The following is a 22,736-nucleotide window of genomic DNA, read 5'->3' as shown; positions in this document are numbered from 1 at the left end:
ATTTGAATTTGAATTTGTACATCTCTGTAAGTAATTGACAAATGTGGATTCTTCCCCTTTATTGATGGATTTGGGTTAATCATGAGCTTTATTGATGGATTCGAATCCGCATCTTTGTATATCTCTGTACCACGCATTTATAAAATAGGGTGGCTTGTCTATCAAAGAAATATAGGTGCTATTCAGGGAAATGGTTCCCTAAACTATCTTTCCAATGAAGCAAGAATGGCTACCCAAGTTCTTTTATGGGGGAGATAATTCATGTTTGAACCAATTTGTGTTTGCGGTTAAGATCGGAATTCTCTATTGTTAATACATGTTTGTTTCAGATGGGAATCGGAGTCAAATTCCAATAGTTGGTGTTTGGTTTATTTGGAGTTGAAATCAGAATCAACTAAAACTTTTTCATTTTGTATATATTTATTATATTTTATAATTATTGTTTTATTATTTTTGTTCTATTATTATTATTATTGTTATTATTATTATTATTATTATTATTATTATTATTACTATTAATATTTAATAATGAATATATTAATATCTTTTAATGATTTATGAATATTTTATTAATATGTTATAATTATTTAGTAATTAATTCCTTTGCTTTTTATTATTAATTTATTAATATTTTGCTATAGTATTATTTTATTACTATTTTACTTATATTTTATTAATATTAAGGTTTTGAGGGATTTTCTTTTGTGAGGAATTCTTTATTTTTTGACAAACTCGAAAATGAGAATTTCATTCCAAATGGAGAAATCTGAAATGACCATTTCCCCATATTGGGGGATTGCATTTCAATAAGAATAGGAATCAGAATCCTATTCGGACCAAACAAATGACTGGAAAATGGAATGGGCCTTTCCCATTCTGATTCTGATTCCATGCTCTTAACCCAATTAGTGACAAGGAAGACATAAACCTCTTAATAGATCATGAAACAATGAGGTATCATGGGCCTAAAGCTAAGGACAGAACAAAGAGACCCCAATTCATTAAGGCTATATTTGGTTTGAAGGAAAAGGTAGGGAAAGAAAGGAAAAGACAGAAAATACAATACAAGGGTTGTAAAAGTTTCCCTATGTTTCTCTTATTTTCCCTACATTTTCCTTCAAAAAGAACATGACCTAAGTGCTTCATTAATCCAGATTTATTTTATTCATTCTCTTCAATCCCCTAAATTCTATCTCACAAATTTCATTAAAACGGTTTTCCAACCAATATTAATGTAATTAACAAATCACCAATTCTCACAGCCAATATTGAAGCTTAAAACATCAAGGAAAATTACCAATATTAATGTAATTCACAGATCATTTCTCGTATGCAGCATGGCCACGGTTTTATAGCTAGTGGCTTAAATATAATGTATTGAGACGGTTTTTAAATTAACCGTTGCAATACATCCCAATTTTGAGATAGGAAATATTAAACCGTGGCAATTTTATTTGCGCGGGTTCTAAAAGTTTTGTCTACTTGGCAAAAAGAAAGAATTGCCCGCGCATTCTTGCTCTCGCGTCTCTCAACTCTAGTTTTCACTCACTCTCTCTCTCTCTCTCATCTGAACCTGCTGCAACTCTCTCTCAATCGAACTCGCTCTCACTCTCACTCCGAAAATACCGATTTCTATTGGGTTTGCCATCAACAACATTCGTTACTGGGCAGAGAGCTTCACCCTGTGAGAGAGCATACTCTCTTTGCCTCACCAGAGAAGAAGATAACAGCCACCTTCATTTGGTGCCAAACCATCCTCGTTGGAGAAGAAATCTTCATCTCGTGCCAGGTTAAATAACAAATCTTCATTTGTCATCAAAGAAGGAAAATCTAGGCATCGCAGCACCACTGCTGCATAAAAAAAATTCAGGTTAGATAACAGCGGCTAAACGTATCATGCACCTTACAATTCTGGTTATTTAGGGTTCTTTTTTTTTTGGTTTCATATTCCAATCTATAACAAAATTACGCCAATGGCTCAATGTATTGCTGTTGTCAAGTCTAACAGTTTTTAGATATTGTACTTCGACAGGCCAAGTCAGTTTGAAAATCGACTTATCTATCCAAAGTAATTGGAAAGAAGGTAAGGAAATCTGTTCCCTTTAGTTTAATTGATCTATTTGTCTTTTCCTCAAGTCTGATTATTTTTATGCTTAGTTTAATTGTTTTGGGAAAGACAACTTTTTTGTTTTATCCTTATTCAATCATCAAATGAAAATACAAAAGGTAAACAATTAACATGGTACGATGATGCAAAAGATAAACAATTAACAGTCTATTCCCCTATGGTTCTGGTTCTCTTCAGATAACAAACACTTCAACGCCTTAAACCAGAGTTCTCTGAAGCTTCTCACTCAAAAGGGTTAATTGGCCAAACCTCCTCTCTTTAAAATTTACAAGAAGCCAGAAGGTTTTCTAATTCAAATGGAAAAGTGCATGGATCCCAAACATCAAACAAATTAAGGTTGTCGTGTTTTGTACCATTGCTGTTTTTCATAAAACGTTTGGGGTTGAGCAAATACGAATTGATGCTAAAATGTGATTTGTCATGTCATATGATAAGATATGTTTTGGATTGATAAATACTTGTATAAATACATAATTATATTCATCAAAATTAATATACATTAAAAAGAAAAGTTAAAATACAGAGTGAAGTAGAACCATCCAAGTTTACCTCATTAACAAGTAGGCCTCATTATCATTGTCCATAAAAATAAAATATGGTTGCTGATCATTGAAATTCAAAGGTTCACACTGGTTCTATGCATGTTGAATGCAGACATTAAAAAGGAGAGATTTTACAATCAAGAAGCCTTTGGAAGTCTAAACAATCTGTATGAATTTCTTGAGTTCATGAATATTGAACTTGGTGAATATGGATCTTTTAACAGGAGAAGTTTTATAATAAAGAAGTCTATAAGAAGTCTAAACAATCTTCTGATCATCTTATTGTGAAGCTCATGGCAAAAGTTCTTGGAAACAACTCCTTATCTGTAATCGAATCTGGGTTTGAGAACAAGCAAACAGAGCTCGCTGCAAGGTTTTCCTTAAAAGTAAGATCTTGAACTTCACTTTCAGCGGATCACTGATTGGTCTCACACCCTACCCACAGACCACATGATAAACAGTCTGAGTGTCTGACCATGCCAGTATGGATGTTCAAGAGGGGTGATAGTGACACCTTGTTTCTCTATTGGTTGGTGCACATAGCTTCAGTCCTTGCTAGGTATGGAAATAGCTGTACATGCTTTTATATCAGCATTATTGGGTTTTTAAATCTTCATTAAACTGTATATGCTGCTTGTGCTTCGATAATAAGGAAGATGTTAGATATTTGTTCAAATCATCAGATCATATCTTTTCAAGTTGGTCAAGGATACATGGAAACATGAAGACTAAAATTTTTTGGAGTTGCATTCTTTTTGATAATTACTCTATGTTGGGGTTTATGGAAGGAGAAAGAAACAGAAAGTTGTTCTAGGACAAGACTAGAAAAATCAAAAAGAACCTGTGCTATCTTATTCACAATTTCCATCTTATTGATGATTTTGACTGCTTTTCCTATACATTCCTGTTTTCAGCTGAATTGAAGAAAAATACCAAGGAAAAACCACCATCCATTAAGACACTTTTTGGTAGATTTTTCCTCTATCTCTTTCCTTGTACTTGCTTGAAATATCTATTTATTTCTTTCTGAAATTTCTCTTAGGTATATTTATCAAAAAAAAGAAATTTCTCTTAGGTATGGTAGTCTATAATTAATTAATTGATAGAATTGGCTCTACTGACATGCATCATTTGCCTACTAGGTAGGAATATTACATAATATTGTGCTCTAAAGTGGTTGTGGAGATTTCCGGGAGAATCAGACAGGTTATGGCATAAAGTGATCGCTAGTATTCATGGGCTCTCTGTGAACGGGTGGGATGCTGAAACTTCTAGCAGGGCCTCTTGCTTTTCACCCTGGAGAGCAATTCAGAAATGCCTTCCATCCTTTCTCAATCACATCAGATTCGATTTTAATTCAGGAAACAAGATCAAGTTCTGGGAGGATCTTTGGGTGGGTGAAGCCCCTTTAAAGGTTTCTTTCCCTTCTTTCTTCACCCTTTCTGCTCTCAAGGGTAAGCCAATTTCTGAGTTTCTGCTCCCCTCTCCCTTAGCTAACGGGCTTGGGTGGAATCTAGGTTTTCGTAGAAATGTGAGGGACACTGAGTTAGGCCTTCTTTCAAACCTTCTACACATTATTGAAGGGGTTTTCCCAGACCTAAGTAAACAAGATGATAGAATTTGGACTCTACATCCTTCTGGGGTTTTCAGTTGTGTTTCTTTTTTCAAATCGTTATCTATGCCTTCTCAACCAATTACTCCCTTTCCAGTCAAAGAGATCTGGTGTCATTCGATTCCCCCCAAAGTGAGTGCTTTTTGTTGGGAGGCCTTCCATGGTGCAATCAACACTTGTGATATTTTACAGAGGAAGAGACTTGGATGGTGCCTCTCCCCTAATTGGTGTTGCTTGTGTGAATCCAACGGTGAATCTGCTCTTCACTTGTTCATTTCCTGTCCTTTTGCTTGTGGTATTTGGGATCGGTTCTATTCTCTTTTTGGGTGCAGGTGGAATACTCTGGACAAATTGGACAGGTTATTTAATAGATCCACTTTCAGCTGGCCAAAAAGGAGGGGAGGACTGATGTGGAGGTGCACAAGAGCAGCAATAATATGGACTCTATGGGAGGAAAGAAATAAGTGTATATTTGAGGAAAAGAAAAGAAGAAATGAAGCATTAATTGAAGGGATCATGGCAAAAGTGGCCTTCTGGATAAAGACTTTGGATTTGTTCTCAGATTTCTCTATTGATGATATATTAAGGAACTGGAGAACAATTGCAGCCTCAACTTCAGCTAAGTGGATGACACTAAAGGAATGGGAACCCCCAAAGGTAGGTTTCCTGAAATTAAATTTCGATGGAAGTAGTTTTGGGAACCTAGGGCCCTATGGAATTGGAGGGGTTCTAAGGAATGAAAGCGGAGTGATTTTGGGAATGTACTCAGGTCCCATTAGGGTGTGTGACTCTGTAACAGCAGAATTGAAGGCAGTACTTTATAGGATGCAAAAACCTTTGGAAAAGGGGTTCCGGAAGCTAATAGTTGAAGGCGACTCCAAAATAGTAATAAGTTGGTTTAAGCAGAACGAGAAGATTCCTTGGTTTTTCGGAAACAATTTCAAACATTTCAAGAGGTTCTCAAGGGATATGCAGCTGATATTTCAATGGGCTCCTAGGTCGGCAAATGGCTTAGCTGACCATCTAGCAAAGCAAGGGGTAAATAGAGCAGAGTGCTTCTGGGCTCAATTGTGAGACTGATCATCAATTTGTCTATGTATTCTATTGTTGGTAGCCGAGGCTGCCCATGTTTCTGTATTATCTTTATTCTCTAAGTAATGAAATCTACTTTGATTACTGATAAAAAAAATATTCTGCTCTAAAATAGATTAATATATAAATATATTAAACTAGTAACATTAATTAATTAATTAATTAAATCAAGATAAATGCAGTTGATATTGTTTCTTAATGAAGTCTATATTCTTCTAGAAAAGCAACAAATCACCTTCATGGAAGTGTAGAAAGGAAAGTAAAGGATTGGAACGGAGTCACATTTGGTGCCTGGAATGATGGGGCCTATGTAAAGCTGGCTTCTGCCCCACTGCCCCTTTGTTTATCCTAAATGTATGAATTATGATAGAGGATTCTAAGATACGTTTTGTTTAATCTTTGCAATTAGTATAATGCTTATATGAAATCTCCATGGCTGAATGGAGCATCTGTTTACTCCCATGTTCATATGGTCAATCAGAACCATCCATTGGATGGGGGGGGATCCCCTGAATGTAGCATCTGTTTACTCCCAAGTGCATATCAACTCTATAGTCTATACCACATTTTATATTGGAGTCCTCCCCAAGTGTTACTCCTTCCACTCGATTTGAGTATATACAAATCCCACTTCCATAGAATTTAGAATCATGCATGGTGTTGTTTTGTTTTTGTCTTGGATTTTATTTTTGCCTGATTAAAGTCTGTCAACGAGGAGGGTTCTGGTTTAGATAACATGGTAACTTGCATACATGCAAAGCACTATCTTCTTCATTTTTACTGATGCTGATATATGTGCTTATAGTCCACTGTCATGGTGGGCTTTATGTTTCTCCAACCATAGCTGTGAGCAGGCTTGGGGGTTTGATTGCTGGGGCTTGGGCAGCAATGATGTCTCTAGGTCAAAAGGGTGAAATTCATCTACCCTCATTTACATCATAGATATGTTAAAGTTCTGCTTTTAGTACCAGAATTATATGATTAACAACCCTCTTTTCTTATTCATTAGTTCTGTTCTTTATGATGGGTAGCTGTGGTTCATTAATCTTGTAGGGTACTTGAAATGCACCAAGGAAATCATGGAAACATCAAAGAGAATCCAGAAAGGGTAATTGATTTTTCCATCACTTTGGTGGTATTCCAAGATTTCAGGTTCTCTAGAATCACCTTTGTTTTTTTTTTGATCAGCAAGAATCACTTATTTATCTTTGGAGAATAAAGGAGATTCCAGAATTATTTATCATTGGAAGACCAGATCTGACAATTGTGGCATTTGGTTCAAATGATGTAGACATATTTGAGGTGAATGATATTATGTCTTCCAAAGGGTGGCATTTGAATGCATTGCAGAAACCCAACAGGTAAGTCTTTTTTTCTCTTTAATATGAGATTTAAGGACTGTGAGTCCAAGAGGTCTACATGTGGAAAAGGTTTCAATGAAGCAGCCAAGTGGTCTTTTTAAGAAGTAAAAACCAATAGCCAAATGATGTAGACATATATGTACTTTGTCTTTCATTTTTTACTTCTTATTGGCATCAAAAAGCTTTTGTGACAATGTATAATGATACATATAAGATGGAAAGTTCTCAGTAATAGAATAATATAAATCAGAAGATAAACCCTACCCAAAGTCTTTTCAATTTGCACCACTCCACACCTAGAACACGAACCAATTAAATGACAGCCTCCAAAATCTTTAAAATCTAGAGCTTAGCCTCTCTGATATGATGGGTGTTTGCAGTTCTGCACATAACAGTATAACATCCAAAAGTGATGTTTATCACCTTCAAGATTTTATGTTGCTTTCTTTCCAAAAGCTCCAAAATATTGCTAAAGGAAATGTCATTTTACAAGGTAGAACTCCTAGGAGGTAGAACTCCATGCTGCTTGGAGGAAACACAGATTGATGATAATTGACTCATTGGAGAGCTTGTTAAGTTATGATGGGTTGGGTTTGGGCTGTTACCACTGAAGGGATGAGAGATCCATCCTATGGACGCCCAAAGATTGCGGAATAAGGGGCGAATTTCAAAAATTTTATCTCTCCCTTCAACTGGGAATCGTATTCCCTATTTAGAAAATCATATTTTCAAGGATCAATCTTGAACCATAAACTGAACCAGATCTGAACCAAAAGGAGTGGGAGAGGATTATACCTGATACGGAGAAATACTATCTCCCAATGGAGGTGTTCACGCCCAAGGAAGGATCCAAAATCTGCTCCCACTGAAGATGGCGCAGTGAAGGATGGAGCAGAATCAGCAATGTTCTTCAAAAGAACTTGACCCTTCGCAAGAATCAACTGGACGGTTTGTGAGTACAGCTCCAATCAATCTTTTCCCAAAAGATTGAAATCAAGATCCAATCTTGATTGCTCCCAAGAACTGGAGATCGAACTGAAGGAATGGCAATGGCAGGAAGGTGGCGGCAGAAGAGAATTCGCAGTATGCAGGAAATCTCTTAATCTCTCTTTCTTAAAGAGAAGAATGCTATTGATGTTATTGTGTTTTTCAAGGCTGCCGCCCCCTTCCCCTTTTATAATCTTAAAGGGATCAGCTCCTAATCAGATTAGGAGTTGCTAATCCAAATCATATTTGGGTTAGAAGTCCCTTAGTGATAAGGGATAATCCTTATCTTATCTGCAGATCAGATCAGCTGTTTCCTAATCTAATTAGGAGGTTTCCAGATCTAAATCTTATTTAGATCTTGGACTCTCTGAGTGGATAGGGTCTAAGCCCAATCCTTTCAGCTGACCCACTTCAGAATTCGCCCCCTTTAAATGACTGATCAAACAAGCCCAGTTCGAAATGGGCTTAAGGCCCATTAAGGTTATGTACTCAAAAAAAACCTTCCAAATTGCTGCCCAGTTGGGCTTCCTTGTATGGCGTGGGACCCAAGCATTGATCTACACATCAGCCACATGGGTTCAGCCCAGCCTTTGTTACAAGGCCTGGCCGAATGCACTGCTGAAGACAGTGTACCCCCTGAAACCCATCAGATGAGCTCTATGGGCCCAACACTTACACTAAGTGGTCCCTGGGCCAAGCCACCTTGTAACACCCAGGGACTGTGGGCAGATGCAAGATTAGCCCATCAGGCATTATCCTCAATGGTCTTACACTTAACATCTCAGCCCATAATGATCATACACTGCCCGACAAGAGAGGACCCCTCCCTCGGCTGCAAGGAACAGTGTTGCACTCTCCACTCATATGGATCCCGGGAATTAAAACCTTCTTGCGAACATTTTAGAAACCATATATATTCTTTTATATCTTATATAAAATATATTTTGCAAAACAAATCTCAACGGTTGAAATCGACTGTCGGCAGTCTTGGTTTCCATCAGTGAGAGTGCATCCCCGATCATTACCTTTGTCCGACAAAGGGGCTGATCCTGTCACTATGATCACCCACTCAGATGAATTCTCGGACTGTCCCAACATACCCAGGTTTTGACCCCCGCTAAGGATCTCACTGATTGGTACATCAAAGATAGCCCAATCCGACACCTAGTGCAGTATCATAATCGAGTCTAGGGGTCGGGTGTAACTTTCCAGTTTTGCCCATCAATCTCCAAGGTCCAGGGCAATACTGGAAATCTGGTTCAGTTCAAAGATTCAATTAATCCTACACTGTATGTGCCTAGGGTCTCACCCTGGCAGCTGAGACAGGCCACCCCAACCGACTTGGTGGCACCACAGTGTCAGCCTTGTCAGGATAGGTCTCCCCAGACCGACCCACCGGCTGTGAACATTCTAAACTAACACGAGTCTCATTAAGTGTCCAGTTTAAGGGTATTACACAGAAACATACCAAGGGAACATGAATCAAATATGTATCTTTATTCATTAACAATAAACTCATAAAGTACATCATTCTGATTGAAGCTAAGGGCATACAAAACTGTCTAACAGCTCCCACTTGCACTTAGGTCCAATCAGGTACTAGCTGGAGTCCCATGCTTTCCACGTGTTTCTCAAACACTTTCTGTGATAGTGGCTTTGTCAATGGGTCTGCTACATTTTCCGCTGACGCTACCTTCTGAATCAGGACGTCCCCTCTACCAACAATCTCCCGCAGTACGTGGTACTTCCTCTCGATGTGCTTCGACTTCGAGTGGGCTCGTGGCTCCTTAGCCTGAGCAATGGCTCCATTGTTGTCACACAACAATGGGATGGGTGATGTGCTGGACGGAACAATTCCTAACTCGTGAACGAATTTCTTCATCCACACAGCTTCTTTGGCAGCCTCACTTGCGGCAATGTATTCGGCCTCGGTCGTGGAGTCTGCAGTGGACCCCTGTTTGCTGCTTTTCCAGCAAACAGCACACGATCCTATCGTGAAAACATATTCAGATGTAGACTTTCTATCATCTGGGTCTGACTGGAAATCGGCATCTGTATACCCTTGGATCTGCAGTGAGCTACCGTCGAACACCAGACAAAACTCTTTTGTCCTTCGAAGGTACTTAAGTATGTTTTTCACAACAGTCCAATGCTCTTGCCCTGGGTTGGCCTGAAATCTGCTTACTACACTCACTGCCTGAGCTATGTCAGGACGAGTGCACAGCATGGCATACATGATGCTCCCTATGGCTGAGGCATAAGGAACGTCTTTCATGCCATCAATCTCCTCAGAAGTCTTGGGAGACATCTTCTTGGAGAGAGTGACTCCGTGCCTGAAAGGAACATTTCCTTTCTTGGAGTTTTCCATGCTGTATCTCTTGACTATTTTATCAATGTAAGCAGATTGGGATAATCCTATTATCCGCTTCGATCTATCTCTATAGAGTCGAAGACCCAGTATATAGGAGGCTTCTCCAAGATCTTTCATGGAGAATTGCTGCGAAAGCCATACTTTCACCGTAGTTAACATTCCTACATCATTCCCAATGAGTAGAATGTCATCTACATACAGAACCAAGAAGGTAACCTTATCCCCACTGTACTTCCTGTAGACACAGGGTTCATCCGGATTCTGCTCGAAGTCAAACGATTTGACAGCAGAGTTAAAACGGATGTTCCAACTTCTAGAAGCTTGCTTAAGCCCATAAATGGATCTGTTAAGTTTACATACCATGTTTTCCTGACCTGCAGCAATGAAGCCTTGCGGCTGCTGCATATAGATATCTTCAGTAAGATCTCCATTCAGGAATGCAGTTTTGACATCCATCTGCCAAATCTCATAATCATGCTATGCTGCTACAGCTAGCAGGATCCTAATGGATTTAAGCATGGCCACAGGCGAAAAGGTTTCCTCATAATCGATGCCCTCTTTCTGAGTGTACCCTTTCGCCACCAGACGAGCCTTGAAGATCTCAACTTTACCATCGGGGTCCTTCTTCCTCTTGTAAATCCATTTGCAACCGATTGCCTTTACCCCGGAGGGCGGATCTACTAGAGTCCAGACTCCATTGGTCTCCATTGAGTCCATCTCTGCCCTCATGGCCTCCACCCACTTCTGGGAATCTATGTCCAACATAGCTTCCGCGTAAGTCATGGGATCCTCCTCACTAGTCAAGGTTTCCACCAGGTAACTATCCTGGTCATAACCATAACGGACTGGTGGCCTGGATGCCCGAGTGGATCTTCTAAGTTGGTCACTACCTGGAACTTGTGGGACATCTCCTACTGCTCCTGAGCTCTCCTCATCAAGAACAACTTCCTGACGATGGGTGTCCAGGATATAGTCGGTTTCCAAGAATTGCGCATTTCGACTGCAGAACACTTTCTACTCACTTGGGTCATAGAAAAGGTAACCTACAGAGCCTTTTGGGTAGCCTACAAATAGGCAACGGCTGGTCTTAGATTCCAACTTGTCTGCACTCGTTCTTTTAACGTGTGCTGGACAACCCCAAATCTTCAAGTGTCTGACACTTGGTTTCTTTTCGGTCCAAAGTTCATATGGAGTATTTGGAACCGATTTGGTTGGAACCCGATTCAGCACGTAAATCGCAGTCTCTAATGCGTAACCCCAAAAGGATGTGGGTAACTCTGAGTGTATGAGAAGCGACCGGACCATATCTAATAAGGTCCTATTCCTCCTCTCTGAAACACCGTTAAGTTGTGGTGTAGCAGGAGGAGCTAATTGTGATACTATCCCATTGTCCTTTAAGTAGTCCCTGAATTCGTCAGATAGATATTCGCCACCTCGATCTGATCGAAGGGCTTTAATTTCTCTCCCTAACTGTTTCTCGACCTCTTGTCTAAACTCTTTGAACTTTTCAAAGGATTCAGACTTGTGTCTCATTAGGTACACGTAACCATATCGTGAAAAATCATCTGTGAAGGTGATGAAATACACGTGTTGATTTCGTGTCCTAACACTCAGGGGACCACATACATCAGTATGTATTAGGTCAAGTGTGCCTGTACATCTTTCAGGCTTACCACTAAATGGCCGTCTCGTCATCTTGCCTTGTAGGCAAGGCTCACAGGTGGGAAGATCTTCTACAGCTAGAAAATCCAAAGGACCATCCTTTACCAACCTTGTGATTCGGTCAACACCGATGTGGCCAAGTCGGTAATGCCACAAACACGTGGGATTAACTGTATCACGGGCTCTCTTCTTGGGGTTTTCAACCGACGTAGTTTCGGTTATGTTAGTTTCTAGAGAAGGATGTAGAACATAGAGACCATTCTCCAGTTCCCCGTGTGCGATGAATCTGTTGTTTCTTTTAATAGTAATCGTATTACTAAAGAAGACAGAATAACCATCTACACACAGTTTTGAGACAGAAATCAAATTTCTTCTTAAATTTTGTACATAAAGACAATCTTTCAGTACAATTATTCCTTCTCTAAAATATAATTCCACGGTTCCTATGGCCGCGGCTGCAACAGTTGCAGTAGTCCCCAAGTAGAGTGTGACTTCTCCTTCACTCAGCCTTCTGCTTACCTTGAACCCCTGCAGTGAGTTACACGCATGAGTTGAAGCCCCGGAGTCAATACACCAGGACGCAGAAGCTACCAATAAATTGGTTTCTATAACACAAGTTTCGAAGTTACCTTTCTTGGATTCCAGGTAGGCAGGACAATTCCTTTTCCAGTGGCCGGTTTTCTTGCAAAAATGACAGGCATCTGATGCCTTGTCCTTCCTCTGTTTCTTGGGTTTGGCAGCCTTTTTCTGGGGCTTTCTCTTCGCCTTCCTTTTCTTGCCCGATTTGCCAGTTTCAACAAGCATGGCAATGGGCTCATCCTTTTTAATCAATTCTTCGGCCCTCTGCAACATATTGCTGAGTTCCTGCAAGCTGACGTTCAGCTTGTTCATGTTGTAATTCATGATGAATGGATTAAAGGATGGAGGCAGAGAGTTGAGAATAGCATCGATCTGAGTTACCAGATCCAAGAGCCTCTAGTTCGTTGATATAGCCCATCATCCGGAGACAATGGTCGTGAACTTATTGGCCCTTGGTCATCTGCGCGGTTATGAACTGTTTCAAGACCTTCTGCCGAGTAGAACGATTCTGCTCTTCATACATTGTCCTAAGACTGTCCAATACGTCCTTAGCAAGTTCGATCTGATCGAACTGCCTCTGAATTGGATTGTCTAAGGAGGCAATGATATAGCAGCGGGCAAGGGAGTTTTTCTCCTCCCATTCTTGGTATTCTCTTCTTCGGGCCTCAGAAGCCCTATCTCCCGGACGATCCGAGGCAGGATTCTTTGCTACCTTGTCCAATTTCTCAGAGGTTAAGACCAACATAAGGTTCCTATACCAATCAGCATAGTTTGGGCCCTTCAACTTGTTGTCATCAAGTAGCTTTGCAAATGATCCGTTTGCCATTTTCTAATAAAAGAGCAAACATCAGTCCACGACCTAATTTGATTCATGTTCATTTCATAGATATGGATTTTAATCTACGATCCATTTCCATTTATTCGTCTCTGAGATTTCCCTCCTTTCTCAGTGACGGAGACTACGGGTTGTCTCTGGAAATGTGGGAAATCACATAGGGTGCATGAGGCCAACTGTTTCAGCTGCATAACCCCATCACCTTTCTGTGAAGGATCATATCCGCTCATCATATGAGTTTTCCCTTTGGCCTCTGTTAGACAAGGTTCAGAGCCGTTTTCAGGTAAACCTTTCTGTCCAGTGAGTGCTTACCCATCATATTCGTGAACGCCAAGGTACCGTGAGAGAGTTCCCATTTTCTGGTGAAGCCCCTCCCACATCGGTCTATGACGCCCTTATCATCTTATGAAACACTTAGACAAGCCCAACAGCAAATGGATAGCCCATTTTCTGGTGCGTTTCCTCTTTACTGAAGGACCCATCCTTGTGCTAATGATGGAAGGCCTTTAGAGAGTTCATCATATGAATCTCCCTATCACATGCACTCATATTGTCTGGAGGGAACAGATAATTATGCCTTAGTTCTATCTTTAGGTCAAACCAAAGTGGCTCCCACTGACTTTCATAAAGCCAGATTTTGGTGGGCCTAAATCGGCTAGGGTTCCGCACGAGACCTCATGATGAGGTGTGGGGCCCACCATTGAGGGAGGTCATCCAATGACCAAAAGGGACACCATGGCAATGATGTGCATTCAGCCATGGTGTGCGAAAGAGCCACTGTCGATTGAGCATGGGCCAAGTACTTATGGCCCATGTACGTAGCACATCACACATCCATACATCACATGCAGGGATAAATTGATCCAATCAATTAATTATCTGTAAAGCCCATTTGAAGCCCATTTTAAATCCATAATATTAACCATTAACATTATCTAGGTATATGGGCCGAACGGTTCAACCCATATAGCTTTGAGGGTTAAGTGGGCTTTTAGCAGTTTTAACTATTTAAAACTGGGCCTTTACAGGTTGGGCCGAATTAACCATTTAATTAAATATCAATCCTTAGGCCCATTAGTGGGAAAATTAGGGCTGACTTTCAGCCTTGATTAAACCCTAGATTCGGTCCAAACAGTTTGAACCAATCTTGGTTCGAATGGGTCTAGGGTTTGATCTTTAATTAAATCTTTAATTCAAGAAAATAATCTGAAATTAATTACTGATAAAAGAAAAACAACAATCAGTAAATCAGGGCTGTTCGCACAATCCATCCTGCAAAATAGAGGTTAGATCACAGAATGCAGTTTCACAAACTGCAAATCGCAGATGGCGATTCTCCCATCTGCGAAATCTTCTTCTCTGCGAAATTTCCCTTTCTGCGCCGCCATCTTCGAATACCTATACATTGAGTCTAGAAAAATAAAAAAATTATTTACAGACCAAATGTAATAAATAAATCAAGAAACTGCAAATCTTGCAGGTTCCCTGTGCAAACCAAGATTTCGATCTCCTCTTGTACGAACAGCCCATAAATCAAGAAAATCATAAAGAACAATTCTAAATAATGATCAGATTTATATAAAATTAATTTCAGATTATTCGCCCATTAATTTTTGGGAACAAAATTTCCCAAAACCCATATCTGCGCAAATTGGATAGAACACCTTCTGCCCAATTGCGCAGGTTCAGATCTAAAACAAACTGGTTCAAGATTTGAACCTGAGCTCTGATACCACTGAAGGGATGAGAGATCCATCCTATGGACGCCCAAAGATTGCGGAATAAGGGGCGAATTTCAAAAATTTTATCTCTCCCTTCAACTGGGAATCGTATTCCCTATTTAGAAAATCATATTTTCAAGGATCAATCTTGAACCATAAACTGAACCAGATCTGAACCAAAAGGAGTGGGAGAGGATTATACCTGATACGGAGAAATACTATCTCCCAATGGAGGTGTTCACGCCCAAGGAAGGATCCAAAATCTGCTCCCACTGAAGATGGCGCAGTGAAGGATGGAGCAGAATCAGCAATGTTCTTCAAAAGAACTTGACCCTTCGCAAGAATCAACTGGACGGTTTGTGAGTACAGCTCCAATCAATCTTTTCCCAAAAGATTGAAATCAAGATCCAATCTTGATTGCTCCCAAGAACTGGAGATCGAACTGAAGGAACGGCAATGGCAGGAAGGTGGCGGCAGAAGAGAATTCGCAGTATGCAGGAAATCTCTTAATCTCTCTTTCTTAAAGAGAAGAATTCTATTGATGTTATTGTGTTTTTCAAGGCTGCCGCCCCCTTCCCCTTTTATAATCTTAAAGGGATCAGCTCCTAATCAGATTAGGAGTTGCTAATCCAAATCATATTTGGGTTAGAAGTCCCTTAGTGATAAGGGATAATCCTTATCTTATCTGCAGATCAGATCAGCTGTTTCCTAATCTAATTAGGAGGTTTCCAGATCTAAATCTTATTTAGATCTTGGACTCTCTGAGTGGATAGGGTCTAAGCCCAATCCTTTCAGCTGACCCACTTCAGAATTCGCCCCCTTTAAATGACTGATCAAACAAGCCCAGTTCGAAATGGGCTTAAGGCCCATTAAGGTTATGTACTCAAAAAAAACCTTCCAAATTGCTGCCCAGTTGGGCTTCCTTGTATGGCGTGGGACCCAAGCATTGATCTACACATCAGCCACATGGGTTCAGCCCAGCCTTTGTTACAAGGCCTGGCCGAATGCACTGCTGAAGACAGTGTACCCCCTGAAACCCATCAGATGAGCTCTATGGGCCCAACACTTACACTAAGTGGTCCCTGGGCCAAGCCACCTTGTAACACCCAGGGACTGTGGGCAGATGCAAGATTAGCCCATCAGGCATTATCCTCAATGGTCTTACACTTAACATCTCAGCCCATAATGATCATACACTGCCCGACAAGAGAGGACCCCTCCCTCGGCTGCAAGGAACAGTGTTGCACTCTCCACTCATATGGATCCCGGGAATTAAAACCTTCTTGCGAACATTTTAGAAACCATATATATTCTTTTATATCTTATATAAAATATATTTTGCAAAACAAATCTCAACGGTTGAAATCGGCTGTCGGCAGTCTTGGTTTCCATCAGTGAGAGTGCATCCTCGATCATTACCTTTGTCCGACAAAGGGGCTGATCCTGTCACTATGATCACCCACTCAGATGAATTCTCGGACTGTCCCAACATACCCAGGTTTTGACCCCCGCTAAGGATCTCACTGATTGGTACATCAAAGATAGCCCAATCCGACACCTAGTGCAGTATCATAATCGAGTCTAGGGGTCGGGTGTAACTTTCCAGTTTTGCCCATCAATCTCCAAGGTCCAGGGCAATACTGGAAATCTGGTCCAGTTCAAAGATTCAATTAATCCTACACTGTATGTGCCTAGGGTCTCACCCTGGCAGCTGAGACAGGCCACCCCAACCGACTTGGTGGCACCATAGTGTCAGCCTTGTCAGGATAGGTCTCCTCAGACCGACCCACCGGCTGTGAACATTCTAAACTAACACGAGTCTCATTAAGTGTCCAGTTTAAGGGTATTACACAGAAACATACCAAGGGAACATGAATCAAATATGTATCTTTATTCATTTACAATAAACTCATAAAATACATCATTTTGATTGAAGCTAAGGGCATACAAAACTGTCTAACAACCAAAATGTGCCCCGACACCAATTATGATATTAATCCTTTGATATTCATTTACTTCCATGCATGGTGTATGATTGCCATTTTGGGGGGGGGGGGGGGTATATAGTCAAAACTCAAGTGGTTGAGAAAAACTCTGTTTTTTGGTAAATGGTTGAGAAAAAATGACTTTGACTCATTTTAAGCAGTAGATCCAAGAGGTCTACTGTATGATCATCAGCTCTTTTTAAGCAGTAAAAGCCTACAGACTTATTTACATTCAGAAAATTAGTGGCAGAATAAAATCATAAAACTGTTGAGTTGTGATTTTGTATGTATGGGTGTGTTTTCCATTGGATCAGAAGTGGGGCATTATTCCACAAGTCGAATTGGTTTGTCAAGTTCAAATGCTTACCTTGGAGGAGGTTGTTTGAGTTTTAATTCATGAGAAGCTAATATAACTAACCTGTTACTAATTTATCACGAATTAATTGCTTAATTGTGTAGATAAAATACCATATAATATACTACCTATTCTTCCTATGTTTGGTTCATTGGTTGATATTTTTTGATGTGTTTGACAGCTCTTATGCCTTGGAGTGAACCTAAAGAATTTTCCTAGCACAGCAAGGCACAGAAAGTGCACTAGAGGGAGGCAAGTGCTTTTTAGGAGCATCACTTTCTTATACTCATGCACCTTGTGAGATTTGGTATCTTTATTTGAATATGATTACTGTAGCATAGGATGGAATACTTGCATTTTTTGCTTTGAAGCTTGATGGCAATGGATCCAATTCTTCTTTTAAAAATACGAAAATTTGGTGTAACCCCAGGAAAGTCATGAGGTTAGCTATAAAATTAGGATTTGTAAAAAGCTTTTTGCTTAATCTATTTTCTGTACTTGTTTTTAACTTGACTTGTTTCTTTAGGGGTCTCACGCAGATAATGCATTAACTGGACAATCCTACTTCTCTTAGATGGGAGGAATTTCATGTTAGGTTGAGATGATTACTGTGAATTATGCCTTTCTTGTGGTGTCAGGAAAGATACTATGACTGTTTTCGACTGCCAGACCTTTCCTTAAATCATTATCAGGAAAACTGTTTTGTGGGATGTTTCATTGCCAGGAAAACGGTTGTAAACACACTGGATACTTGAATCCAGTGTGTTTTGATACATGGTCAGATCCTTAAATCATCATGCCATGTTATACTGTCTTCCCCAACTCCCAGAATTTTCCCTTTGAAACCCTTCTCCACATATGCTCTCCCTATCAAATCCAGGCAGCCCCACCCCTTCCTCCCTTCATCCCAAACCACAACCATGTTAGACCCCATCTTCAGCCCAAACATCCTTCCCTTGAAACAAACCACACAAGGTACCTTCTCCTCCAGTGATTGCAGGTGCTTTGACCATATCTCCAGTATCCAGACTTCACCCTTAAAGACAAACCCATCAGCCATGAACCTTGGCTCATCCAATTGAGCAAGCTTGTTCCACTGGCACCCATCAAAGGTCATAGTCATGGATGTTGCTTGGTTCCCAATGGTCCCACCAGAAACACCTCAACTAGTCCTGCATACCTATTTAAATCAATTGCAATATAACTTAAAGCAGAAAATTCTAATTGAAATACTCAATGGTTGATCACCCCTATACAAAGGAACACATATAACTTACAAAAAGAAAAAAAAAATTCCTGCCCAATTAATTATCTAGTCATGAATACTTTGTAAAGTATTGTAAGCTGTAATTAAGATAATCAGAATCTTCAAACAAGCCATGTACAGATAAATCATCATCATCTAAGCCTTGTTCCAGCCCCAACTATATGGAGTTGGTTGCATGAATCTTGTTTTTACCTATTTTACTTATTTATTTATGGGCATGTGTCAGTATTTATAGAAGCTAAGAGAGATGCCATGTTGCCAAGTTCAGCTTCAGAACTTGCTTCACAACAACCTGAAAATGATTGACAGATTAGATGGTTCATGCCATGTGATAATATTGGTTGTTGTGTTGGAAACTTTTAGTTGGACCCTATTTATTAATTAATGGGTCTTTGAATTGATTCTCTCAACTGGTAGAGCCATGAATTGATGCTTGAATTCTAACATAAATTTTATGGAGATTGATATCCATGAAGCATCTTGGCACAAAATAAATTCAGAGAGAGAGAAGCCTGAATACATATTGATATATTATGGAATAGTTTCTCTAATTGCATCTAATCCTAGTTATCAAAAGAGATGAAAACAAGTAAAGGTGTTTTGGACCTTAATGGGTAATGTGATGGTGATAATACTACCATTTGACTATTTTTAATCCCTGAGTGCCATGAATATAGTGCTCAGCTAATCCTATCTCTCCAGTTTGGACAAAACAATAGGTATTCAGTTTATGAATTCCTCATATGGCTACTTTATTGGCTTGATTCAGAGCAGTCCTATGAACTCAAGAAATATCACATTTAATCTTGTTTTCATAGTTATAAAGGGTAGAATCAGGTTTCAATAGAAAAAAAAATAATTAGAATTATGAGATTTTTGTCCATATGAGTGGGTTTATTGGTGGAAATCAGAGTTATGAGGGTGCTTTAGCTATGGCAAGAGTTGCTTTGAAGTTTTAGTCAATGAAGAGAGTTGTCTCCATCAGCTAATTTATCAATGCATGGTTTTCTTCCGATGGCATCTGAACTAGTTTTCTGGACCAGCTTCATTCCTATTTTGCATAAGTTTCTTCTACATATCTCAGGTATTGGTTGTTGGGTCGAAATAGGTCTTGCCACTGGGTTTTGGTTTTTAGTTTTAACTGCTAGCAGTGCCTTTACATCTTGGTTTTCAATCAAGGGATCTAATGTTTCAAAAAATAATTTTGGTGTTTGTATTATGGCTGGCATTGCCTTTACATCTTGTACCAATGCTTGTTTTCTATATTAAGTATTTTACCTGTTGACTGGATGCTACTTTGCTTTGTCTTTGTTACTAATTTCAGATCTATATAAATCATTGAGTTTCTTCTTTCTACCAGTTGTTGTTGATTGTACCAATGTTAAACCAACCAGAAATTTCATCTTTTTCATCCATTTCTTCAAATGCTCCACTGCTGATTCAGCGGATATAATTGATACAAGAACTCCTTTTCTTCTTTAATTCTTCTCTAAGTTATCTAGTTTTCCTTCTTAAATTTCTGGTTGCTTTCTGTTTATACTCCATCGTTTGAACCATTGTTGGTAAACCTGTTTGTACTTTTCAGCCTGTTAGAAATCTGTCTATAGAACACATAAACTGGATCCCAACTGTAAGATTGATTCCTCACCTCTATTTCCATTTCTTTTTATCTGTGAAAGACAAGCTATCTAGCTAATGTTTTTTTTTTTTTTAACTCTGAGCTGAGCTTATGTATATCTTCATACTCTGAGGCCCTCTTTTCTATTATCCAATCTGTATGTGGGATTTTGCAGCTTGGTTGCATGACAGTTCTGATTAGAAGGTTCTGTATGCGTGGATCTTGTTTTTTGTTGAATATATTGCTTAGATTAATTTCTAGGTGTCCTGATCGTCTATCTTCATGTTACTAAATAATCTTTGAGATGTATTGACAAATTTCTGCCAACCAATATAGACTTTGGTTAGATGGTCTCATTTCAAACCTGAATTCTTAGTGAGATTTTTATTTGTTTACAAGATTGTGAACTAATTGTGAAAGTTTCAAAGGTGCTTAATTCAAGGGAAAAGACCTTGTTCTCATTATTGTTCCATTTGAACCGTTACTGCATCTAGACTATTGGGATAGAGAGAAAGATTGGGAGAGGAGAGGAGACCTGATCGCCTAAATGCAAAGCCACTTCTAGTGTGAAGAATTTAACATTAATCATCTCCATAGGCTCAGTTTGAATACAGAAATATATATATAGAGAGAGAGAGAGAAATGACTAAGATAGAGAGAAAGAGATGACTGAGAGAGAGAGATGGAGAGGTCGGGAAGAGCAAACAGGAAGAGGAAGAGGCGTGGAGGAAAAGTGGAAAACCTCCCTAGCACGCATCACTTATGTAGCAGCAATTGATTGGTCTTTAGCAGCAGTTTTAATTGACTGCCACTAAAGATCAATACTTCTAGCGGTGGTCACCAATTAGCCAGTTCAAAAACTACCACTAGATTTCTTTTGTAGTGTATTCTTAGTATGATATAATAAATATTTCTTTTAAAAATATGGTTATAATCCTAAAATGATTTAATGTGTAGGCATTCTTAGGATATGATAAGAAAGAGGTGGCTAAGGTATACTTGTTATTGTTAGTGAAGATCCTAAAAAGGTGGTGGGTGATGAAGCATTTGGTCATGGATGGTGTGAGATATCCTTAAAATCAGTAATGAATAATGACTTCGTTTTGTTAAGAAAATGTAGTAATATGGTAACTCTTGGAGATGCACTTGGATCTCACATCATGGGTTAAATCAATGGTAAGTGTATAATGCATATAAAACTCTTACATTATTTAATTTACATAGTTAATTATTGACATCAATCCTTATGTATTCATTTTTGTTGAACTTGACAGACCGAAGTTTATGATACAAAGCGAAGGTCTTGAGTATGATGCACGTACATATAAGCAAACTATTAAGATGCGATGAGGATAATTTTGTTAATTTTTTTTTTCTGTTTTTGGTGATGAAAAATTTTATTAAATGTGTATATTGAACAAAGATTACTATGGATATTTTGTGTAAATTTGTACAGGTTTTATTTGTAAAAACCTCTTTTATCATACGGAAATAGGTGAAATTATTTTTTTAATGGCATTCATTCAAAATTTAAATGAGAAATAAACATTTAGCAACGGCTTGCTACGACATCGGTTTTTGACACTAACCGTTGCTATAAGAATTTTATAGCAACCGTTACCATAATACAAATGAATTGTTAATACTTTAAGCGATGATTTTATCTAAAACCATTGCTATTTCTACTTATTCATCAATAGCCCATATTCTATAGCCACGGCTAAAACCGTTACTATAGCAATTTTTAGCAACGGTACAAAATGAATCCGTTGCAATAAATTTTTTCATTAGCAATGGTTAAAACCGTGGCTATATGTATATTTGTAGCCACGGTGTACAATATCCGTGGCTATAGGTTTTAGCCACGCCAATATCTGCCATCGACAAAAAATAGTGGTTAAATCGTTGCTATAGCCTTTAGCAACGGTTTTTGGTATCTTTTTGCAACGATTTTGTCCATTGTTAAAGCTGATTTTTCCCGTAGTGGGTGCAATTTGGGTGGGCCCAACTTAAACATAGATCAATCCAGGCTACAATTTTATATGGGCTAGGCTTGGATTTTTGGTCTTCAAGCTAAGTCTTTTGGGCTCTTTAATTTTTTTAGCTGGGACTAGCCCTAGCCTTTAAGTAGCTCAAGCCTGGCCTGACCTTATCTCAACTCGAGCCCCGTCCAATTATATCTATCTATCTATGTATCTATCTATACTATCTATAAAATTACAAATAGATGTAGTTGGCTTTCACTAGACTTAAATGCCCCATCTCTAAAGTTTGAATTGAAGAAGGAGCAATGGTGAAAATGTAATTTTTCTTTCTCATTTAATGCTTATTAGGAATGACTTCTTTTTCATTTAATGCTTATTAGGAAAAAAGACACAAATTTTTTTCATAATTATAAAACAAGTCAACAGAAAAAAAATTGTTATTTTGCTTTTCCATTTAATGCCTATTAGGAAAAAGACAAAAATCCCTCTTTTTGTTCAATAATTGGAAAACAAACCATGGTAATTGCAGAAACCTCTCCTAAGATTTTTGACCGTTGCTAAACCTCCACTGAAGTTTGGTAATTGCAATCACCTCCCCTAAACTTTTTGACAGAGTTGAAAGTAAACCCCCTTTGT

General features: G+C 39.0%; 1 protein-coding gene across 7 annotated transcripts; it reads left to right on the top strand.

Moving 5' to 3' along the window:
* Window positions 1–1,327: 1,327 nt before the first annotated feature.
* LOC104602798 (sphingosine-1-phosphate lyase-like) lies at window positions 1,328–21,628 on the top strand. Of its 7 annotated transcripts, none has more exons than XR_016080477.1 (7): window positions 1,328–1,870; window positions 2,033–2,083; window positions 2,783–3,229; window positions 3,585–3,638; window positions 6,428–6,482; window positions 6,666–6,735; window positions 17,412–21,628. XR_016080477.1 is itself a non-coding variant. In XM_088894889.1 (6 exons), the coding sequence occupies exons 3-6, from the start codon at window positions 3,147–3,149 to the stop codon at window positions 17,428–17,430; spliced, it is 330 nt and encodes a 109-aa protein (XP_088751015.1). In that variant the 5' UTR covers window positions 1,330–1,870; window positions 2,033–2,083; window positions 2,895–3,146; the 3' UTR covers window positions 17,431–21,628. The 7 variants fall into 7 exon arrangements, 3 of the variants coding, with proteins under 3 accessions (XP_088751015.1, XP_088751014.1, XP_088751013.1); XR_016080474.1 differs by lacking the exon at window positions 3,585–3,638 and having other exon boundaries at window positions 1,331–1,870; window positions 6,563–6,735; window positions 17,412–17,482; window positions 21,390–21,628; XR_016080475.1 differs by lacking the exon at window positions 3,585–3,638 and having other exon boundaries at window positions 1,331–1,870; window positions 6,563–6,735; window positions 17,412–21,291; window positions 21,390–21,628.
* Window positions 21,629–22,736: the final 1,108 nt, after the last annotated feature.

This window comes from Nelumbo nucifera, chromosome 1, assembly GCF_055504915.1.
Source record: "Nelumbo nucifera cultivar China Antique chromosome 1, China Antique-T2T, whole genome shotgun sequence".
Taxonomy (NCBI): domain Eukaryota; kingdom Viridiplantae; phylum Streptophyta; class Magnoliopsida; order Proteales; family Nelumbonaceae; genus Nelumbo; species Nelumbo nucifera.
This window is presented reverse-complemented; position numbering and strand designations above follow the sequence as displayed.